We start from the raw sequence: 14,843 nt of genomic DNA, 5'->3' as shown, positions 1-14,843 counted from the left end.
TAAAATAATAAAATTTTATTAAAAGATTATATATATATATATATATTTTTATAATTTTAAGTGAAATATTTTGTTTAGAATACATGTTAGTGTTAGCAAGACTGTCCAAAGTTAATATTTATAATATATATTTTTAATAAAAAAAAGTTATATTATAATTTTAATATATATTTTTAGAACACATAATAAATAAATCATTATTTAATTCATTGATATCATTCAACTCTGTGCACTTGGCATATCCATAGATACTTATTGAAAGATGAAAAAGCCATGAAAGCAGTGAGAATACAGAAGGGTTGAAGGATATAATGGTAAAAGAACAGTGTAAAATAATTGGAGGAGGAAGGGAGGGGGGGTAAAAGGAGAAGAAAGGAGAGTGGTCCCTACTGAGAGAGTAGGAACAGCAGAGAAACCGAGCATTGTCTCTTCCTCCGTTGCTTCTCATCTCCATTACTCCATTCTTCTTTCTTCCTCACTCTCCATTGTGCCACTTGCCTATATGTATAGACACCCCAACGGGTCTTTTCTTTCCTCTTTTTCTTAACCCCTTCAATTCCTCTCTCAAATTAAATACTTCTCTCCTTTTTCGGAATTGGTCAACTTTTTCTTTTCTTTCTCCCAATCCAACACACCAATCCTCGTTCTTACTCTTTCTGGGTGGGTTTTACTTTACCAATCAAGTCCCTAGATATTTTCTTGCCGGAATTGTTTTTTAATCCCTCAACTCCGGAAACTTCTTTGGCCTGTTCTTCCATTTGTTTTATTCTGGGTTTAGGGTTTTGTACTTTTTGTTCTATCAACCATGTTTAGCTGCTAGCTCTTAATTTCTAAAATTGAGAGAGAATTAATAGAATGTCATCATCGTGTCTAAGTGGAGCTGGCGGAAGAACCTATGGCTTCGAATTCGAATTCGTTAAGTCAACATCTTCATCAATCACCAGAACTTCACACACTTCATCATCACCATCTTCAACAATCTCCGAATCCAGCAACAGCCAGCTGGCAATCTCCACGCGTAAGCCCAGAACCGCTCGCAAACGACCCAATCAAACCTATAACGAAGCCGCGGCGCTTCTCTCCACCGCATACCCCAACCTCTTCTCATCCAACACCCTCAAAAGCTTCGCCAAACCATCGCCGCAATACAGTAACGGTAATATTTCCAATACGGCGTCGTTTTTGGACGATTCGTCGGACCTGTTGTTGCCGTTCAGGGTGTTCGATACGTCGTCGTTTCTGCTCCACCAGTACAAGCCGTCGTGCTTCGCGGTGGAGCCTAAGGTGGTGAGTGTGCAGCACGAGAAGCCATGCCAGAGCCCAGGGGAGATAAGCTCCAGGGTGAATTCCTTGGAATTAGAGGACCATAATAATAACCATTGCGGCGCCGGAGAAGACGATTTCGATGCCGAATCGATGCTCGACGAGGAAATCGAGGAGGGAATTGATAGCATCATGGGGAGCGGGGTAGAATTGGAATCGTCCTCCATTGACGGAGCTTCTTCGGATAATAATCCGTGGAGTTGTTTTGGCGGGAAACTGGATTTCCGGCTAGGGTTGCGGAGGGCCGGAGTGAGGGCTCTCCGAAGCGCCGACGACGGCAATTGGTGGAATTTCCCGGCGGTTGATATCCTTCAGATATCGCCTAAGGCCGTAAACAAGCCTGCGCCGCAACAATCGGTGGCTGCGGCAGCTGAAAAGGCGAAGAAGAAGAAGAAGAAGGTGGAGAAACCGAGCGTTGAGGTGAAGAACAAGAACGATGAATTGCCGAAGCTGAATAATATTCATGCCGCTGTTCCGAAATTGAATTCCGGATTGATGTTGAAATTGAATTACGACGGTGTCAGGAATAGTTGGTCCGACCGGGGCTCGCCGTTCGGCGACGACGGCTCAGCCTCCGACTTGCCGGGAAATGACGTCACCGTACGTCTCTAATCTTATTTTTATTTATTTATTACTGTTGGCACCTTAATTCCTTAAACCCCTCAAAGTTTTTCCTTTGTTTAATTTTAATTGTCTTTTTCCTTATATTAAATTGACTACTATTTTTTGTTGCATTAGATTAACTTATTTCAAAAATTAAGACATACTTTATAGTCTATAGTAATTTATAATTATACAAGTTACAAAGTATAGACTTTGGAGTTCACTATTTGGTCGGCATTTTAATCACGTGGAGCGTTAGAAACTTAGAATCACACCTTTTCACTCTTCAACAATAAAAGTATTTCATACTTTCATGCATATCATGCTCCGTTCTTATTTAATTTACTTCCCAAAGTTCTATGCTTTTGAAAACATTCCCTAAACTAATATTTAATTAATTGTTTCCTTACAGAAGGTTTTTGTTTTTCCTTACAAGATCTCATTTTCTTATTATTTATTGTAACCTTTTTTACTTTAATGAAGAACCAAATAAGTGGTGGTACCATTCCGAACGCGTTCGTTTATTATGAGGAGGAAATATTTATGTTAAATATTTAATTGAAAATAGAAAATACATTGTGCAAGAGATGTCACTGTTGAAGGGTGTATGAGTGTGTATGTGTGATGCCGAAGCACGGAATAATTACAGCTTCTAACGTTTTTGAATTGTTTTGGACTTCGGTGCAGGCACGATTGTCACAAATCGATTTGTTATGGGAGAATGGGGGAATGAGAGAGGCTAGCGTGCTTCGCTACAAAGAAAAGCGGCGTACACGCCTCTTCTCCAAGAAGATCAGGTACCAAGTCAGGAAGGTCAACGCAGATCGACGGCCCAGAATGCAGGTACGACCCAGCTGAGTTCAGGACATTCCAGCAAAAATTATATATATGTTTTAGTAGTATTTTATGTGTCACAAAAGGGGAAAACAAAATCTCCTTCATGATTTTGAGATAGTGATAACAATTTGGTAATGAGGTGCGTCACAGTTCGAGAGTATTTCTTTTTTGTTATGGAGAGTGGACCCTAGCATACCGTGCTTGCTCACTTTCGTCCAACTTTTTGAGGATCTATCTTATTCAAATTATTTGCTATGTTTAGGATTTTCATTTTCATATGCTTTCTTATTTTCAATCAATTAATAAGTCCTAAAATATGTTACGGACTTGCTCATTCCCTATCTATAAAGCTATTCTCGAGATTCTTTAATTTTATAGTGTGGCAAAAAAAGGAGGTAATAATGTTGTTAAATCTACGTTACCATATCACATGAATCATACGTAAATCCCTATAAGGGTTCCGATATTTTCAATTTTAGTGTTGTGTCCGACAGTTAAGTAATGAAGTATTGTTGTGTTAACTTTATAAATTAATAACTTAAAAATAATTAAGGGGAGGTTTAACTAAAAACAAACATTTGTAAGTTTAGAAGGAAAAAAAAAAAAAAAACACAAAATTGAATTATGGCTTCTTCATTGTGTTAAGACTTGAGGTAACAGGTGTACCTTGTTTGTGATGTGGCAGGGACGATTTGTTAGGAGGCCGATTTCTAGCTCAAATGCGCACAGATGAACATGCTTTTTTGTGACCTTCCTTTTAAAAATAAAGTTTTAATTCTTGTAACCTTTTCTTTAAAAATTTCTCTTCACTTTTTGCGTTATTCTTCCTTCCTTTACTGAAAGAACCAAAGAGGTAAAAGAGGCATCCTAAGACTAGGATAAAGCAATGAAAAACTCACAAAAACAAAACACCAACAACAACAATAATCGGCCCCAATTCGATAAGCTAAGAACTAATATGTTGCGGTTCTGAATTCTATTTAAGGGTTTACCAGCTAATAAATTACGGCATATACAAGTCAAAATTTAAAGAAAGCGAACAAGTGAACCGACTACTCAACCAACTCAAATTGGTTAATTGGCTAAGATTCTATAACAGTTTGACTTGCTTCACACTATGGGCCTCTAGCATTCTCTTTGGTTTCTACTATGTTCCAATGTGGGCTACTCCAAATCACAAATTCACAAGTACCGATTATCGATAAAGAACGTCATTATCAAAAAGCTTAGAGTGCTAATTTCTCTTACGCGACCAATGAAAAGGGAAAGAAATTATGTTACATTGTGCATTACTATCATGCGACCGTTGACACGAGGTTGAAGTTTGCTTAATCTATTCTGATAGTATGATGATTGACAATTTTTGCATAAAGAAATAAAAACCAATAAGATTCTCATTTATGGAGCGCTGGCCGTCGCTCTAGATAGACACTGTCTGTTTATGTTCTCAATTACGATTTTTAGTTTCAAAATATTCATCATCGTTGCTCAGTGTGTTACCTTTTTTAACTGACGCATGGCTGGATTGGTTTATGATTATTTCATTGGGTGAAAGAGAAATATGATTTTGTGGTTGTGTGCAAGTGGAATCGAATCATGAATTCATAACCACAATGTTTAGGATTTCACTTTGAATCTTGATAATTCTCATGCTAATATGCCTTTTCATTTTGTCAATATTTGATATTTATCACTCAAACACCATATATTTCAAAAAATAATGTTAGATGTATACTAAAATCATCTACTAAAATTAACCGTTAGTTTAGAATACATATTAAAAGATAAAATACGCATAAAAATTAAATTAAATTACACATATATTATACATAATAACTAATTTTGATAAGTAATTTTGATGTGCAAATAACATTTTTGAACGCAAAGTTATATTGTGTTCGTTGGATCCTTATCTCACTTAATTATATGCTTAGCAGTATTGTAAAATGAGAAATTATCCAAATTTAAATTAATTGTTCTTATTTTAGGGTGAATGAAATTTATCAATAATATCAATTTTATGATGGTTTTATAAGCCCTTAAGGTAAAAATAAAAATAAAAAACTTGTTCATCCTTAAAAAATTACATATATTAAATCTATAGTAAAAAAAAATACAATAGTCCAGTGATCCAAATGAGTTGGAAACTTGAAATTAAAACGGGACGAAGTGTTTTTTTTATTTTACGGTCCCGGGTCGGGTCAACACCACCCGGACCCAAACCAACCCGAAAAACATTTAACCCGTCGCTGCACTGTGGAAGTTGAAGGCTTTTTTTTTTTGATCGAGAGAGAGAAACTGAAGGAGGATTAAAATGGGCTTGACCCATTATTTGTTTATTGGGCCGTGGGCCAGTTGACCCAAAAAGTATTCTCTTTACAAACTCCACCGACGGAACCCCCTGGTGTTGGTCGTAGCAGTCACCGCCACCAGCAGAGGATGAGTGATTCGTGTTCGGAGACCGTTAGATTGATGAAGCTTGCAATAGATCAGGCAAACTTAGCTATGGATGCCCTTGAAGTACCCGTTGGGTAAGTCATCTACCTCCATTTCCATAAAATTTGAATTTTGAAATTACGATACCAAACACTGAACTTGTCAACAAGTTGCAATTGAATACGTTATGTCGTGGCAGCTGTGTGATTGTTCATGACGGGAAGGTTGTATCCTCCGGCAGGAACCGAACCACTGAGACTAGAAATGTAATTTCATCCATTACAATATTACATTACCTCTTTTCTTTTCTCATCTAGTTTTTGTTGTTTGGAACTGTGGATTATTTGTTAATGATCTTTTTCTTTTTTCACAGGCTACTAGGCATGCAGAAATGGAAGCAGTGGACGTGCTTTTAGAGCAGTGGCAGAAAAATGGATTATCAATGTCTGAGGTTGCTGAAAAGTTCTCAAACTGCACCCTTTATGTTACCTGTGAACCATGCATAATGTGTGCTTCTGCTTTGTCCATTTTAGGTAGGTAGGTAGGTATGTTCCCTTAACTGGTTCCTCACCCATTTGTATGAACTTGGTGAGTTGTATTCAGGTATAAAGGAAGTGTTTTATGGGTGCTCAAATGATAAATTTGGAGGTTGTGGATCAATATTGTCATTGCATCAAAGTAGCACTGACTCACCCAACAAGTATGCTTTCCCAAAATCAATTCTTTTCATTTTTGTTGTGTTGAAACTGCAAGTCATCATTTACATTAGATTCCCCTTTTCTGATCAATAGTGAAGTTCCACTGGGAAAAGGGTTTAAATGTACTGGAGGTATAATGGCATCAGAAGCGGTGCTTCTCCTGCGAACATTCTATGAACAGGGAAATCCAAACGGTTGGTTTGTTCTAAGTTTGACCATATATTTGGAACTCTTTTCTTTGTCAGTTATTTTATATTTTTATAACTTTTCTTAATGTTATTCTCAGCTCCGAAGCCCCATAGGCCTGTAGCAGTAGCTTCTGACAAGAATGAACTTGAACTTGTACATCAATAGGTTGGTTTTCATTATTATTTTTTTTTTCATGTCACTAATATTGTGCTTTATACTAGTTTCTTCTATTGTTTTAGTTCTGTCCAGTTAGTTGCTGATATGGTTGAAGCTGTCTTTCAATGTCCAGCACAAGAAGAGTGCTTAAGGCTGACCAATTAGAAGAATGTCAGGGATTTGGAATATAATACTGTTCATCCATTCAATTCAATGAGAAAGGCTTTGTTTTAGTTTGTCATTGATGTATGATTATAGAATACTTGATGATGAAAAAAAAGGAAAGATTTAATCTGATTTTATCTTGATAAATGACCCTTGTCACTGCTATATATTGAAATGAATAATGTAATTACAGATTTTCTGGGTACCAAAGTGGCCAAGTTATTGTTGATCACAAAGTTTTCTTACCTTTTGGTTCTCTTAACATATTGATGCGAGAATGAATAAAAATTACTACATAAAACAATTAGTTTGTGATGAAATTTAATTGTACAAGTCTAAGATGAAGGTAGCCAATATGAGAACCACACTTATAGAAATACAATTATGCCGCATTTATAAATAATTTGATTATTATTAAACTTCAAAACAATTGCTTCCTCTGAACATAAAAGGTGAGGCATGAAAATTGGATTAACAATGAACATGTAGTACAATTTCTTACCCTGCTGTGTTGATGTACACAAAAAAATTAAAAGAGAAACCAAAAAAAGTACTATGCAACCTTTTCCCTTAACACAGCAGTGGGCACATACATAATTGATGGTTCATTAGAATGGGATGCATTAGAAGCATTTGCCCTGTAATTTAGAATTGCAGTTAATTTTTGCCTCAAATTATCCAATTTAGCCTTCACTTTGCTCAGTTTTTCAAACTCCAACTCTGCTGTATGTGAGTGCCCTTCAAATGCAGAGTTCAACCTCTTCTTTTTATTTTTCAACAGTTTCATCAAGCATACATCATCACTGAGCTCCTCCAACTCCTGAAGAAAAAAAGTAAAATGCTATTTGCCTTGATATCATTTAAATAGCAGTGTTTACTGTCAAGCACACAATACATAAAAATTGAAGACAGAAATGCACCTTATCGCCCTTTTCTCGCTGGGTTGGAGATACTTCTGATCGTCTTTTCTTTCTACCATTAACAGCCTTACCATTCTTCAGAGAATGATTAATAATATTTTTTGATGCCTTTGGTTTCGAAACCTCAGCTCTCTCCGGGTCTTGTAACCTGTTATCCTTTGAACCAGAAGTCTGAGGCGGATCAGCTCCCTCTGTGTGTTGCTGAACAAAAGCCACTCATATTAGAGTTTGTTGCAAAAGCTTGATCAATGCAGTGGTACAAGAATTTGCCTAGAAAAATGCAGAGAAATTGGAAAAAGGCTAGCAAAATAAAGCAGTTTACCTTTCTGCTTTTGAGTGCCGAGTAACGTGCATTTTTGAACCATTTGTTAACCTGTATTTGCTGAAACAAATCAGTATCTGAAAGCTTGAACCGATAAATAGCAACATTTGTGTTTCTTATGGAAGATTCAAACTATGGTTTGGGAAAAAAGATTGTTTCTTGTAGCTTTTGTACAAACTGTGGATGAGGTTTCAAAAGTTAAACCAAACATGCTAAAAGAGCAGCTACACATGAAAGAATACTAAATGCAACTATAGAGAGAAAGTTAAGCTGTTCAGACGCAGATAAAATTAAGATACTCTTTAATACAGTAAGTCATAACCTTCTCAATATCAAGTCCCAACTCTTTCGAGAGAGCCAACTTCGTGGATCTTGGAGGAAGTTCATTCTCTGCAAAGACTTGGCGAAGCTTCTGGTTCATTTCATAAGAAATGAAAGCAACATAAATCAGTGCATAAGCAACTCGATATATATATAGTGAACATAAAGAAAATTACAAGGGTTACCAATAGTACCTCAACTGCTTCACGAGGAATCCGAAAACAAGACCTCTTGATTTGTTTGCTCGGAGAACCTTCTCGTTCCATGTTGATGTTCTCACTATTGTGAATTCTATTCTGGCATTCATGCAAAGTCATAAGAGTATCAACAGCATCAGACTCCTTGTCTCGTCGCTTTCTTTTAGTAGGACCCCAGTCTTCATCTTCACTCACTTGTTCACATGCAGCAGCATCCTTCCCAAACATTTCCTGAAATAATGTACTCAAATGTAACTTTGCATAATTTAAGTCATCCTTCAAATAAGGATAGCAATAAAATAAAATAAAAGCTCTAATTCTTAGTAATATTCTAATAACAAAATTTGTCCAAATAAAACAAACATTATTTGCAACCCAGTTCGTAAATTGGCATAAGTTTGTAATGTGAATCAGCAACCCTACATGCCAATAAAAAGAGAAACACATTTAAAACATTAAATTCTAAACTACATTAAAGCCAGTAATCTGTAACTTCCATGCTACCACAAAGGTTGTAACTTTAAACATTCAGGACTACAATTTTACTTTCATTAATGAAAACTTTTCCGTACATCATAAAGTTGCTTGTAGTCAACTGTTTTTCGCTGCCTGGGGCCACAGACATTGTCCTCAGATTCATTAGAATCTATGCATCCATCAAGAGATGAATATTCATGGTTGAAACCTTCATCTACTAGAGAACATTCACCATCCGAAGAACATAAACTGGTAGAACTGCTTAAATTATTAGATGCATCATCATTGCTTCCTTCTGTGTTGATGTTATGGCAGTCCTCTCTCCTCTCCGGATCATAATCATCGTCTTCAGAATCATCTGACGGCCATTCTTCCTCAGGGTTCAGTAATGCAGTATCACCATCAGGTTTAGCAGCCTCTTCTTTGAATACATCCTAAGTTTATTAAATAAAAGCATTGTTAGTTGAACCAGTAGATTATACAGAATTCAATCCTCTAAGTAGAGTGAGCACTTATGAAAATAAACTGCAAGTAATAACATATTGATGAGAAAGTCAAGACAAACCTGCCAAGTACTGTGTAAGGAGAAGTGAGTTCCAAGATGAGCATTCATTGCCCCCAGTATTTCCATCTTACATCCACAAAACTTGCAAAGCCAGCCATGTTCTCCAGGAGGAACTATAATATATAATTAAACTATTAATTATCCAAGGAAATCAGCACACTGGAGGCTACAACATACAAAACAATTTCATAAACATAGGTGCAAACTCACTATTTTCAGTGTCTAAGGCAGGATCAAGACATTTTTTGTGAAAAGTGCGATTGCATGTACCATCACATCGTATAATATCCTTATCTCGAAGAGCTTCTCGCAAGTTGCACTTCTGACAGTATTTCTAGATGTAGATAAAATATGTTAATGACTACATGGATTTAAAATTGCAAAACTTCCACACAAATATAAGGTGATAAACATGCTCATGAGTCTAGGAATGAACACAAAATGCTTGAACATTACAAATTGAATCTTTCACAGTTTTTCTTTGCTCACATGTTCATGGCAGTTAGATCCATCTGGAACAATGACAGAATCTTCGCTGTTATTCAACGAACTAAGAGAATCCAACTGGTGAATAGCATCACGAATACTAAGTTTACATTTTAAAATCTGCTTTCGCGCTCTTTGTAGCTCCTTTTCTGGCCTAATCTTTTCTCGACTGCAATTGGCATTTCCATAAAAGTTACATCAGGGTAAGGTAGCTAATAGTTAATTTATCACCATGCCTTACTGCAAAAAGGGTAACAGCTACTTATAACCAATAATTAAAATCAATGAACAAAAGGGTAACAACTACTTACATAACCAAGGAAAGGGGAAGTATAAATATTTTCTTACCAAAAAAAAATGAAAAACAAAGGACAACAAAAGGTTTATAGTACCTCTGGCCTTTCCAACCTTCTCCAGAGTAAGCATCAATAAGGTTCTGCTCTAGCTTCATTTTGATTAATAGATATCTCGTTCTCCTCTTGAGGCGAGAAGCATCATCGATATCTGCATTATTCCTCTGCCTTTTCTTTTTTCTCTTTCTCTTTCTGTTTTGAAGCTTTACCTTGCCATCAACATCTTTACCCTCTTCTTTAGACCTAAAAGAAACCTTTTCACCCTTTAGCTTTGAGGACAACTTCTTTGAAGATTTATCATCAGTTTCATGCAAACTAAACCTAATAATCAATTTCTTTTTTGAAGGCTCCTTGTTAGGCCCTTTGATGGAAGGGTCAGTAGCTCTCTTCCTTGACATGTTAGATGCATTTCTTTGCATGTGAGATTTTGGTTTCAGCTTATGCTTCTTCCCTTGGCACTTTGTGCTTTTTGATTTGACTCTCAAGGATGAATTTAGCTTTGACTCAGTTTTTGCCTTTGGATGAATGGACTTTTGCAACCCTCTATTATTTGACTTCTTGCCATCCCTCATCTTAATGTATTGCTACCAATCCTGAAAGGTGAAAATTGGAAAGAATTACATCAAAATTACTTATAGTTGATAATCTAGATCAAATCATTCAGCACAAATTTTGTACGAAGAAGGGCATTGATTAACAGAAACTGCACTCGGAAAAGCAGAGCCATTGGAAACACATAATCACACAACACAAGAACCCTTATTGCACAGGGACAAAAACAATGCATATGAGATCGAACCAGCATTGAACAGTGAATAGTTAACCAAAAAGCCAGACGAAAAATGGTTCCAAAGATTTCAGCAAAAGATGAATCTGGAGCTGGTGGAACATTACAAGACCAAGTAGAATACTGAATCAAGAATTGATGAATTCAGTAAAGAAGGGAAGTTGAATTTGTATGATGCTTAAGACCCTGATCAATTTAAAGAGTAAAGACTATATTATAAGACACTGCAAAATAAGCAAATCATTAGTCTCGTCAATCTCTTCTTCGAACCATGATTCAATCTTCGAAAGAGCCATTTTTGTGATCAGAAAAGGAACATACCAAATACCCCAAAGTGATCACTGCGACAAATAGCTGAAAAAGGCCTTGACTTGAATCCAGATGTTAAGACCCAAATAAGTTCCTATTGCAAAGAAAAGAAACCCACATGAGTTTTGAGGCAAATTAACGAAAACCAACATGTAATGGAAGACTAACATGGTGAAAGATTAGAACTTTATATAGCTCTTAAGCTGTCACACACGCAACACAACATGGGCACGAATGAATTAAGGAATGTGCTAAAACTGCATCATGAAGTGAAAGTTTTGTGATTGATTTGAATTCGAAATTGGGACTCAGAATCCCAATGTTGATGTGTGGACCAGTCGCCGGAATAGGCTTTACCTGTTGTTGTTGTTGTTGTCGACGTTGCTATGCTATGCTATGAAGTCGTCGTCTTTGTTTTTTCTCTTTTGGTTTTGGTCTTTTTAACTGAGTAGTTTGTGTTTTGTGGCACAACAAAGAAAAGAAAAGAAAAAACAGTTTTGCTCTTTGGGGAAATCAGATTCCTTGCTGAAAGTCTAGGTATATATGAATATGAATGTGTGTGTTGCAAATGAATGTGGTGATTTCTATCTTGAATGTGTGTTTTGGACTTTTGATGTGTCTCTCAAACTTGCATTGCAATTTAGGAAGCAGAAACTTAGATGCATTGCAGCATTCTTCTTTCAAGAGGATATATCTGGTTAGTTATTTTCAGAAAGGGAGAGTTTTTTTTTTTTTTAAAAAAAAAAATTGGTCATCTTGTGATCTTCGAATAGATATACCCAAAATTGAAAGTTGGTAGAAAAAAAAAAATGATTCAATCCCGCTACATTATTAACAGTATTTCTATCAATTTCTGCCAACTCTTATTTATAATTGTGTTTAATGAAAGTGTTTTTGTAGATGTGTCTAATAAAAATGTCTTTTTTATTGTTGTGTTTAATAGAAGTGTCTTTATAGATATATTTTCTAGATGTGTATTTTTATATATGTGTTTAAAATATAATAATTAATTATTGTTAGCAATAACTTGACAGATAATATGTTGAATGATTTTATGTTGGTTCTTATTATTATGTGAGTTTAGGTTAATTTAGTGATTAACTACTCGTTCATTTAATTTTTTATATTTCATTTATTTTATTATGAAAAATAGATTATTTTGAGTGTTTCTTAAATTTTTTGACCAAAAAAATTCGATTAAAATTTAGGTGTAGTCAATTTTAAGTTAATAACTGAGAATCGTTAGATAAAAATTTAATTAAATTAGTCAATTTATTTAACTGTTCTCAACTATCTAATCTACGTCAAATTGTCTTCACCTGGTTTTCACCAAAAAAATTTTAGTTTTGTCATATCCAACTCAAATTAATATCAAATTTTAGTGAAAAAACATAATTTTCATTTAAGTTGAATGTTTATATCACCATTTTAAAATTTGAACCAATTAGATCTCAAGTTAAATATGCTTTTTTATACTAAATTTTTTTTTTTTGTGACTAATACTTAAATAGTTTAAATACACTTTTTTGGTAATTAGTTTATTAAAATACACTTCAATTACAAATTGTACGGGTTATTAAATAACGAAAACAAAAAAACCCTTATGGATTAAATTATCAATTCATCATTATATACAAATTTTATTTGACATAAAAACAAGTAATCCTGATATATACATATGTTAATTGTGATGAATTTAGATTTTTTAAAGTGAATAATTTTAAAATAAATAACAGGCAGCGAATTAGTCACTATAAATCTTGTTATATGCACGTTATAAAAGTTAGTTATTAAATTAGTTATTATATATTTATATATAAAATATATAGTAATTAATTCATTTTTAATATATATATTATATAAATAATTAATTTTTAGTTTACATATAACATGATTGAATTATTATTGAATTGTATATTTTAGTAAAATTTCCGCACAAATTGATTTGATTACTTAATACATACATCTCACTCTACAAGTATTATCACTTCTGAAGATTCAAATATGTAACAAACAAGTATCTAATAAAAATATAGGAGCTGACAATGGCAATCAAACACAAAATACAATTGAAAAATAATACTAACAAAATTGTGGTCAAATTTAAGTAATTAATCATACCAAGAGTAATTTTAATGCGAATAAATGAACTATAAATGTTGTTTGTTCAAATTTAATTTAGGATTTTACTAAGATTTGAATACATCCCATAGACAGTGTTTTTGAGTTCACAATCATCTTTTCTTAGAGACGAACAGTACTTGATAAATCTGAAATCTCTCAACAAGTTTTCAAATAATCTTTTTAAGCAGTCACCAAAAAAAAACTTTTTAAGCATAATTATTAATTACTTTACAGAAAAAAAAGGGAGTCACTTAGATAAAGATGTTAAAAATATCTTTTTTTAAAGATATTTTTTTTAAATTAAAATTTAACATATATAATTAATTAAATTACATTATTTTTATTAAAATTAGACTGGACAAATCAGTTTAGTAAAAAATTAATAAATTAAATTTTAAATTAGTATAAAGTAATATTTTTTATGAAAAATTATTACAATATCTCTATTATAAAACACAACTAAAATATTTCTATTATATATATATATATATTGAACATTTTAAATTCTAATCCTATAACGATAGAGAAGAAAATGGCTAGAATTTAGAATTCTCAAAATTAATATATATATATATATATATAATAAGAGTATTTTAGTCATTTTATATAATAAGGGTATTGTAGTTATTTTTTATAAAAAATAATATTAATTTAGACAAATTCACTATTTTTCAGTCAAATTAATTTGTTTGACCTAATTTTGCCAAAAATAATATAATTTAATTGATTATATATATATATTAAATTTTAATTATTAAAAAATATCTAAAAAAAAGACGTTTTCTATTTCCTTATGGAGCATCCAAAAAAAAAAAAAAAAACTATTTTTCTAAGAAAAATGTTGTTTTCGGTTTTCCGCAATAACAGCATGCACGAAAATTAACTCCGTTATTGACGGAAACTAGGTGATCATGTTTTGGATATAACTTGACTCATGCCATTCTAATTGCATAGAAGAATGGATCCTTTAATTTATTTTTTAATTGATTTTGTAAGTGTGATTTCACATCATAAAAATTTAAGTGGGACTAAAAAATATGTGAAAAAATTGATTGTAACATGTGAGATCACATTAATTGGAAAAAAAAATTAAAAATTCATTTTTCTCTAAAAATGGCGATATGAAAATAGTTAAAATAATTTTTATATAAAAATAATTATTAAAATATAAATACATATTATGTTAAATACTTTGGTGAAATATATAAAATTATCTATCATTTTTAACCATTAGTTCACATAAAAATTATTATAACTATTTTTGTATTTAACCAATTTGAGTTGGTCAAATGATTAATTTATTCATAATTCATTGAACTTTAGATGAAATTTAAATAAAAAAAATTGTTATTGTTATTATTAGCACGGTTGTACATTTTTTTATATTCTGTTTTATTTCATGTATCTAATAAATTAAATTAAATGATAATCAATATGAGGTTGATCAATGGTCTTGAGTCTAAATTATTAAAAAAAATTAAAAATAATATTTACATATCAAAAAATTAATTATAAAATTAATTATTATATATTTGTATATAAATATATCTGTTATTTAATTTTTTTTAATATATA

The 14,843-nt window shown here is 32.9% G+C and overlaps 3 protein-coding genes across 8 annotated transcripts; 2 read left to right on the top strand and 1 right to left on the bottom strand.

Moving 5' to 3' along the window:
* The first annotated feature begins 356 nt into the window (after nucleotides 1-356).
* Nucleotides 357-3,572, top strand: CIA2 (chloroplast import apparatus 2). Its single transcript, XM_016346260.3, has 3 exons — nucleotides 357-1,923; nucleotides 2,614-2,769; nucleotides 3,449-3,572. The coding sequence occupies exons 1-3, from the start codon at nucleotides 856-858 to the stop codon at nucleotides 3,494-3,496; spliced, it is 1,272 nt and encodes a 423-aa protein (XP_016201746.1). The 5' UTR covers nucleotides 357-855; the 3' UTR covers nucleotides 3,497-3,572.
* A 1,431-nt stretch (nucleotides 3,573-5,003) lies between these two features.
* Nucleotides 5,004-6,617, top strand: LOC107620477 (tRNA-specific adenosine deaminase TAD2). Of its 6 annotated transcripts, none has more exons than XM_016322643.3 (7): nucleotides 5,004-5,294; nucleotides 5,399-5,465; nucleotides 5,573-5,732; nucleotides 5,803-5,899; nucleotides 5,991-6,091; nucleotides 6,184-6,251; nucleotides 6,376-6,617. In XM_016322643.3, exons 1-6 carry the CDS (start codon nucleotides 5,203-5,205, stop codon nucleotides 6,249-6,251), a joined length of 585 nt encoding a protein of 194 aa, XP_016178129.1. In that variant the 5' UTR covers nucleotides 5,004-5,202; the 3' UTR covers nucleotides 6,376-6,617. The 6 variants fall into 6 exon arrangements, 3 of the variants coding, with proteins under 3 accessions (XP_016178129.1, XP_016178119.1, XP_016178124.1); XM_016322633.3 differs by having other exon boundaries at nucleotides 6,326-6,617; XM_016322638.3 differs by having other exon boundaries at nucleotides 6,336-6,554.
* Nucleotides 6,618-6,775: 158 nt separating this feature from the next.
* LOC107642773 (pathogenesis-related homeodomain protein-like) lies at nucleotides 6,776-11,844 on the bottom strand. Its single transcript, XM_016346249.3, has 12 exons — nucleotides 11,502-11,844; nucleotides 11,157-11,238; nucleotides 10,088-10,641; nucleotides 9,699-9,864; nucleotides 9,420-9,543; nucleotides 9,210-9,322; nucleotides 8,740-9,078; nucleotides 8,165-8,398; nucleotides 7,972-8,061; nucleotides 7,650-7,700; nucleotides 7,328-7,528; nucleotides 6,776-7,227 (listed from the first exon to the last, which is right to left on the bottom strand). Exons 3-12 carry the CDS (start codon nucleotides 10,618-10,620, stop codon nucleotides 6,961-6,963), a joined length of 2,118 nt encoding a protein of 705 aa, XP_016201735.1. The 5' UTR covers nucleotides 10,621-10,641; nucleotides 11,157-11,238; nucleotides 11,502-11,844; the 3' UTR covers nucleotides 6,776-6,960.
* Nucleotides 11,845-14,843: the final 2,999 nt, after the last annotated feature.

The sequence above is a fragment of the Arachis ipaensis genome, chromosome B1 (assembly GCF_059453495.1).
Source record: "Arachis ipaensis isolate K30076 ecotype BB chromosome B1, ASM5945349v1, whole genome shotgun sequence".
Lineage (NCBI taxonomy): Eukaryota > Viridiplantae > Streptophyta > Magnoliopsida > Fabales > Fabaceae > Arachis > Arachis ipaensis.
This window is presented reverse-complemented; position numbering and strand designations above follow the sequence as displayed.

Excerpts from the sequence above, each read along its gene's own strand:
- LOC107620477 (XM_016322643.3), top strand. The coding sequence starts at position 5,203 with ATGAGTGATTCGTGTTCGGAGACCGTTAGATTGATGAAGCTTGCAATA. Across the intron at positions 5,295-5,398 it reads GCCCTTGAAGTACCCGTTGG|CTGTGTGATTGTTCATGACG; the intron begins GTAAGTCATCTA and ends ATGTCGTGGCAG. Across the intron at positions 5,900-5,990 it reads AGCACTGACTCACCCAACAA|TGAAGTTCCACTGGGAAAAG; the intron begins GTATGCTTTCCC and ends TCTGATCAATAG.
- LOC107642773 (XM_016346249.3), bottom strand. The coding sequence starts at position 10,620 with ATGAGGGATGGCAAGAAGTCAAATAATAGAGGGTTGCAAAAGTCCATT. Across the intron at positions 9,323-9,419 it reads TGCCTTAGACACTGAAAATA|TTCCTCCTGGAGAACATGGC; the intron begins GTGAGTTTGCAC and ends TATATATTATAG. Across the intron at positions 8,062-8,164 it reads TTCCTCGTGAAGCAGTTGAG|AAGCTTCGCCAAGTCTTTGC; the intron begins GTACTATTGGTA and ends GAAATGAACCAG.
- CIA2 (XM_016346260.3), top strand. The coding sequence starts at position 856 with ATGTCATCATCGTGTCTAAGTGGAGCTGGCGGAAGAACCTATGGCTTC. Across the intron at positions 1,924-2,613 it reads TGCCGGGAAATGACGTCACC|GCACGATTGTCACAAATCGA; the intron begins GTACGTCTCTAA and ends ACTTCGGTGCAG. Across the intron at positions 2,770-3,448 it reads ATCGACGGCCCAGAATGCAG|GGACGATTTGTTAGGAGGCC; the intron begins GTACGACCCAGC and ends GTGATGTGGCAG.